The sequence below is a fragment of the Coturnix japonica genome, chromosome 3, assembly GCF_054131305.1.
Source record: "Coturnix japonica strain WE chromosome 3, WE-NBRP24, whole genome shotgun sequence".
NCBI classification, from domain to species: domain Eukaryota; kingdom Metazoa; phylum Chordata; class Aves; order Galliformes; family Phasianidae; genus Coturnix; species Coturnix japonica.
Window position 1 is genome coordinate 2,851,494 of NC_140665.1, and position 6,740 is coordinate 2,858,233.

At 44.1% G+C, this 6,740-nt stretch overlaps 1 protein-coding gene across 3 annotated transcripts; it reads right to left on the minus strand.

Moving 5' to 3' along the window:
- Positions 1 to 2,122: 2,122 nt before the first annotated feature.
- Positions 2,123 to 6,354, minus strand: TMEM17 (transmembrane protein 17). 3 transcript variants are annotated; one of them, XM_085540928.1, is made up of 4 exons: positions 6,226 to 6,354; positions 3,587 to 3,690; positions 3,219 to 3,332; positions 2,123 to 2,587 (listed from the first exon to the last, which is right to left on the minus strand). In XM_085540928.1, exons 1-4 carry the CDS (start codon positions 6,326 to 6,328, stop codon positions 2,546 to 2,548), a joined length of 363 nt encoding a protein of 120 aa, XP_085397054.1. In that variant the 5' UTR covers positions 6,329 to 6,354; the 3' UTR covers positions 2,123 to 2,545. The 3 variants fall into 3 exon arrangements, with proteins under 3 accessions (XP_085397054.1, XP_015712080.2, XP_085397053.1); XM_015856594.3 differs by having other exon boundaries at positions 2,123 to 2,808; XM_085540927.1 differs by lacking the exon at positions 6,226 to 6,354 and adding an exon at positions 4,744 to 4,913 and having other exon boundaries at positions 2,123 to 2,808.
- Positions 6,355 to 6,740: the final 386 nt, after the last annotated feature.

Consider the following 6,740-nt stretch of genomic DNA (forward strand, 5'->3'; position numbering starts at 1 on the left):
AGCAGTTATTGTCCGCCTGAACATTGGGTGAGTAACCCTGGTGTCATTAACGTGTCGAGGCCTGGTGGCTCTCAATGGGGAATAGATTGCAATCTCAGCAGCGAGTATGCAAAAGGCTGCTGTTTTGAACCCAGGGCGAAAGGACAGGGATCAGAAAAATACATCTGGAACAACTCCACTGTGAAGGCACTTCCACCAGGTATATTCTTGATTTGTGGTGACCGTGCATGGCAAGGGATACCAGCAAATGCAGTGGGAGGGCCTTGTTATCTGGGACGGTTAACTATCTTGTCCCCACGAGCCCTTGATTGGGTGCGCTTGACCAGAAACATGACTAAATCTCGGAAGAGACGGAGCATTCATGCGCTGGCGTCGGACTGCGGTGACAAAGTTTGCCTTTGGGAACCAACAGCGTGGATCTTTGCATCTATTTTTACCCTAGGAGTTGCCGCAGCGCAAGCGCTGAAAGAGATAGAAAGGTCCGTAAAACAGGCCAATATGACTTCCACACTGCTGAGTGAACTGCTCGTAGACATTGACAGTATTAGGCGTGCTATGCTTCAAAACAGAGCAGCAATTGACTTCTTGCTTCTTGCACAGGGTCATGGTTGCAAAGACATTGAAGGGATGTGTTGTTTTAACTTGAGTGATCATAGTGAGTCGTTGCACAAGAAGTTGAAGTGGTTGAAAGAACACACCAGGAAGATTGGCATCCAGGATGAGCCTTCTGGGAACTGGTTGGAGGGTTGGTTTGGTGGTATTGCACCATGGTTCAAGCAATTGCTTAAGATAGTACTGATAGGGTTTGCAACGTATGGCTGAAAAAAAATGATTTATACACAAATAGAATATATACAGTTTATAGATTTCATACGTTTATAGGTTTATAAGGTTACAAGTTTATAGGTCTATAGGCTTATAGGTATATATTGTTGTGTATTGTAACGGGTTAAGCTTTCTTAGCATGGGGAAGGGGAGATGTTGTATTAGGCGAAATACAGGGATCTTGTTGAGATGTGACGTGACAGGCCCTCCCCCATATTCTGGAAGAATCTTACTGACGTGTAATACAGTGGGAGTAGACGAAATGGACGTAGGTTATATAAGGTTGTGTGTGCTTCAATAAATCGCCATTTTACCACCCTACCACTTTGGTGTCACTTGGTAATTCATAGTCTCATAGTCTCGTGCGGGTTGGAAGGGACCTTAGAGATCATCGAGTCCAGCCCCCGGGATTCGAGCCTCTGTGTAACAGCAGAGCGGCACTTCTACCACTTGCGCCACAGGGGGGATTCGAACTCCGGGCCCCAGTGTTGCAAGGCGGCGTTCTTAACCACTGCGCCACCGGGGCACACTAACTGGTCTAACTACTGCTTCAGTTGGAGGCGAGAGATCGTAAAGCCATTAACGATCGTAAAGCCTTCACTCATGCATAGAAACGAAGAGTTTGGGCACAAAACAAAGTGCAACACTTTCTTTTTTCACTAAGGGTCTATGAGCTTTAGCTATACAACAGCTTTAAGTACAGTCTTTATATTGCCTTTCTCACATCAGACTTCTTTGCCTTTCTTCAAGCAGTCTGAATGCTTGTGCCAGCTCTGAAAATTGCTTGCTTTTGCCCTTCTAAAAACTCTAAGGATTCAGATGAAAAATGATTTTATCCCTCCTCAACAGAAACAAAATGATCATTCAGTGATTACTGAATATGAAGAAGACAGTTCAGACATTGACACAAACAGAAACGAGAGAACTGTGGCATGTGTAGTGGCCTCTAAGAGACAGTCAGTGACATAAAGCCATCTTTTTATGTCTATAATTTTGCTACATCTGACTTACCAAACCTTCTGTCTGAGAAAATTGCACCATTCATTTTGAACAGCTTGATCTATAAAAGCAAAGAGGAGGAGTGCAGGCATTTTGAGCGAAAGAATGCTTTCAAAACTCCACCCTAGTTTATTAGTAAGGAATTCCTAGTGCTGGAATTATCTGTTAGACCACCTCAAGCCGTAGTCTCTCATCACTGGCACCCCTACTTGTTCTTTCTAGCCTCAAGATTCTTGCTTGTTTTAGCTTAACTAAATATCTACAGCATCTGGATGAACAGACAAAGAATCAGTGGAAATCCAAACATACAAAAAGGCTTTATTGTAAACAAAATATGTCTGTGCAAACAGTTAGGAAAATAGACTTGTGTTCTTTAGAAATGGCACGTGACTTTTTAACATGTAAAACCCACCAAAGCTACCCTGTGGGTTCTGTACTGACTAACAGTGTGCAAATGAAGCGGTCCACTCAGCAACTTATGTCACTGGCTTTGATTTTTTCTTCTTGTAGAGTGGAGCTCAACTTTGAGGTTTAATGCTGGCACTTACGATCTATTTCTTAATGTCTCTGGAGTAGAAATATAGATAATGACCCAACAAAATGGAACCCAGCTGTAGCATCATAACGCCTGCTTCTGTTAGGGCTTCATTCCCAGCCCAACTTGTTGCATGAAGCTCCTCAGCATGGACCCATACTAGCCATGGGAAGTACATTCTCTTCTTTACTCGAGCCATAGGGATGACGCACCGGGTGTTCCTCCAGCCTGTTGAAGTCATTAAGGTGGAAGTGAATTGCCAGTTTGTTTACCATTCTTTTCAGGGTGACAAAGGCTGCAACAACTTGGAAGATGAGGAAGAGGGCAAAGATGATATTAACTGATCTTTCCAATGGCTGAACCTTCAGACCTTCATTAAATAGCAAGAAGAGAATTACAGGTAACTGCAGAAGGAGAGTCAGGAGCCAAAACCCAGCCAGCTCAGGGACCTGTAACAGGGAGACATCACCATATGAAAACTGGCAGTGAGAGATTGGGTTGAGGGGGGGAAGTGAACCAAAGTTTGTAGAGAAAAACGTTTATAAAAATAAACCTTACAAAAGGCAGGACGTAATGTGAAATGGCAAAGTGAGGTGGTTGAATGTGTCCATGTCGTGTTTTTGACAGGAATTATATCTTTTAAAAACCAGCTTTGAGGAGTAAGAGTGGTTACCTCTGAGGGAGAAATCCACAAAAGTTAACGGAAGCTGATGCCAAGGTAATAGAAGGTAAACGCTATTGCTCGGAAATAAGCATCTGATCAACATAAAGCTCTCAGATCAACTGGTAGACTGCTTCATTTATTCTCAATTGTAAAAAGCTCTCCTCCACAAATTAAGATGTACATATGGTAACATACCTTCTCCTGCAGGTTGCCCATGTATCCCAGGTAGAGTCGAATCACCTCTATTAGAGAAGTCAGGATCACGACTGTGACCAGGATGAATTTGTAGTAATCTGACAAGACTGTGTACTAGAGGGAAGGAAAGAGTAAAAGATTCTGCCTTGCTTCTTCATAACACACGCTCTGAGGTTAAATGAACACACTGCATGCTGCTGTAAGCTGACAGTGCTATATCAGCTTTCAAATACTCTTGAGACTCCAGTTTCAGGGATTCCCCAAACAAACCTACTAAATTCTCACTCCAGTGAGCTCTATCTCTGTACTGGGTAGGGGTTAATAAGAAAATGTACACTTACAAATCATTATTGTCCTTCAGGACTCACCTTCAGCTGGAGCATAACAACTGTGCTGAGCCACCAACATGGGAAAAAGTAAACGTTGAAATAGAGAGACATCTGTAGTGGTAAACTGGCAAGTATTTCATTATCTGTAGATAAGAGAAGTCTTTGTCACTCCTGGTTTGCTTCATATTTTCTTTCAGTAACTGACAGAAAGTTTGTGTTCCTTTTTAGCTTCAAGCAGAGCATTAATACTTCAGTCAAATTAAATGTCTAAAGTATTTTTTATCTCTCCTATCTCAGGCTATATTATTTCCTACCATCTAATGCAACCTCCAGCTCATGTGATGCAGCGTTTTTATCACGTAGTCATAAATTCAAGTTGAGTGTCTGACTGTGGAGTAAGCTGTAAAATACCAAGCAGTCAATAACCTGACTGATAGGCTTAGCTCAAGTACTGCTGTATCCTAATACTGCAGAAATAAAGTGCTAATTTAACTGCTGCTCTTGAGAGGATGGTCAGAATTTAGACGAGTACATATTGAATTATCTTCATTTTGTAGACGACTTTCCTGAATGGGGACTTACTACTAGACTCCAGGTCTGTAACGCCTGCTCTTGTTTTCTGAGTCTTTAAACAAACACGGATAAAAGTAACGTTGAAGAAACCTGTGATTGTTTTAGATCTTGATTAAAGAATTCCAGATATGTGTCAAGCTAAAACTCGTCCTTCAAAGAATGGTAGGAACAAAATGTGTCGATCCAATGAAGAGAACAGCAAGCAGAATTTAAAGCCTGCAGAATTCAGTGTTCAGAATTTAATCACAGTTTTAAAAGATCAAGCTGAAAAACAAGGAAAAATTTTAAAGGGCACCCCAACTGAATCGTTCATTTTTAATCACCCATTTACTGCTATATCAGCTAATAAGTTTGTATTACAACAAATTCACTTCAACTACCAACAGATCTACTTGTTACATTCTCCGCAAGTGAAGTCTGCAGGTATATCTCCACCTGGTACCATCTAAGCATATTTAGGAAGTATTCATTGTGACCTGCTTTGTATTCAGGTCTTATTCCCCTGTCACGATGATACTCAATAGGAACTTAGTCCAACAGCCACATGTTTTTCCTTCCAGCCTCAGAACCACCCCTCTTCTGACACCGCCGTCTCTTTCTGTATCTTCCAGCCATTTCCATACCTGTTTTTGTTCCATCTCAGTCTGACATTCCTGTTTCCAGCTCAGCCACATGCAGCCTGGTACAATCTGTTCCAGCAGTTTTTATGCCAGATGCAGGAGTATTTATTCAGGGTAGCTACTAGACTAGATGGAAGGGGAGGGCTATTTGGGAATAGAACTGGGACAGACCTTAAGGACAGGATGTGAGGGACAGGAATTGATTAAACTGAAACAGAAAGTGCAAGAAAACCAGTATCTATTTTTAATAATCCCATTTTTAAGCATTGACACTTTACTACATCTACAAAGGAATGAAAATCTATAGCTACTTCAAAAACAATCCTAGCTAAATTTGTTTCAGCTCCCGTAACAAATCAGTCTATGGGTTTGTGAGGGCACTCAGATGCAACTTTAACAGACGTTGGACCAGGCTCTGAGCATCCTGAGATACCTGTGTGTTGTAGGAGAGCTGGACTAGATGACCTTAAAAGGACCCTTCCAACTCCAAGGGTTCTATGGATTCTGTTTTCATCTTTCAATTAATTACATCTAATTACAAGTCAAGTTTCTTCTATGTATGTTCTATGCATTAAATGAAATTGCAATGCTTTGTAGCCATATTTAAAAAGAGAGAAGCGAAGAGTTCTGACAAATTTTGACGATGCAAATACTGAGGTACAGTGAAGGTTGAACTGACCCAGCATTGTTGTTTTTAATCAAGTTTTCAAGCTGCGTTTTGAGTGAATGCACAGGAATACAAGCAAGTTACAATTCATCTTTTATCCCTAAGCTGAACTTGTGCATATATTCCAGAATAGCAAAAACAAAGGGGAACTGCCAGCCTGTATTGCACTGGCAAATGTGATGCAACTCCCTACAGTATGTGTGGGTGAACTTTAGGCTGGAAAGCCTGACCTCACTGAAATCCATGATACATTTGCTGCTGCTTTCAATCAGCTGGAGCTCCTCATAAGAGCTCCTCATAAGAGCTTTCATGACTGAAAACTGAAGTGACTGAGAGAGAAGCTGTTCTGACAGCCAAGAAGAGAATGTTTCAGTGTTGTTTGATACGTGGAATGACATGTAAGCCAGCAGTATAGCTATGCTGCTGTAAGTACATAAAGTTAATGAGTGCTCCTGCCTTGAAAGGAGTTTCATCAACTTGGGATGGATTTATTGGTGGAAATTCATGTTCACCTCCATGAACGCAACCTGCCTGTGCACACAGTTTATTTCCGTGGCTCCTGTCACTGCAAAGGGATAAAACTGTGGGATGTTTGCAGGTTTCCCTGGCAACAGGACAAAGGAAAACCTCTCACTCCTCACGGATACGGATCGTGTCCTCAGGGATAGGCCTTAGAGCTTTATGAAGCACAGCGCACTCCATCCTCACGGCCGCCCGGTGCCGGTCTCCGCCGCCATCTTGCTTGGTGGAAGGGCTCGGCTCCCCCCGCCCCACCTGCCCCGCCGCCATGTTTGTCGCTGACTGGCGGCCGCTCTTACCTGCGCGCTCGCTGCGGCTGTGCGGGCCGGAGCGGCGGCCGTCGGTGAACACGGAGCGGCTGAAGGAGCCCAGGCGGCGCCGCAGAGGCTCGGGCAGCGACATGCCGCCGGGCTGGGGCGGGGAAGCGCAGGCGCCGTGGGGCTCCGGCAGAAGGGCCGGGCCGGGGCGAGGCGAGGCGCGGGGCGGTTCGTTCCGGGGAGGAGGAAGGGATCCCTGAGGGACGGAACGCTTCGCAACGCCGGGATGGGGAGCAGCTCGTGCCCTGCGCTGATAACAGGGACTGATGTGTGCGCATATAGGGAGATCCCAACCAGTTTTGCAGTCAAATGCGGCTGCAGGAATCGACAGCGAGCATTCCCTGAAAGCAGGAGTCGGGTCAGTAAGAGAGATTTCACATGGAGATGAAGGATCTTTTTCTAAGGGTTGAGTGGAGGAGCTGGGTCAAAGAAGGAGGGTCGACCTGAGGAAGACTTCTGACTTCATCCCAACGACCAGCAGAGTGAGACCCCAATAC

What these genes read in the sequence shown, in the direction of transcription:
- TMEM17 (XM_015856594.3), bottom strand. Translation starts at nt 6,328, where the DNA reads ATGTCGCTGCCCGAGCCTCTGCGGCGCCGCCTGGGCTCCTTCAGCCGC. An exon ending in CAGCCGCAGCGAGCGCGCAG is followed by an intron (nt 3,691 to 6,225) that starts GTAAGAGCGGCC and finishes TCTTATCTACAG; the next exon opens with ATAATGAAATACTTGCCAGT. An exon ending in TGGGCAACCTGCAGGAGAAG is followed by an intron (nt 2,809 to 3,218) that starts GTATGTTACCAT and finishes TCCCTGTTACAG; the next exon opens with GTCCCTGAGCTGGCTGGGTT.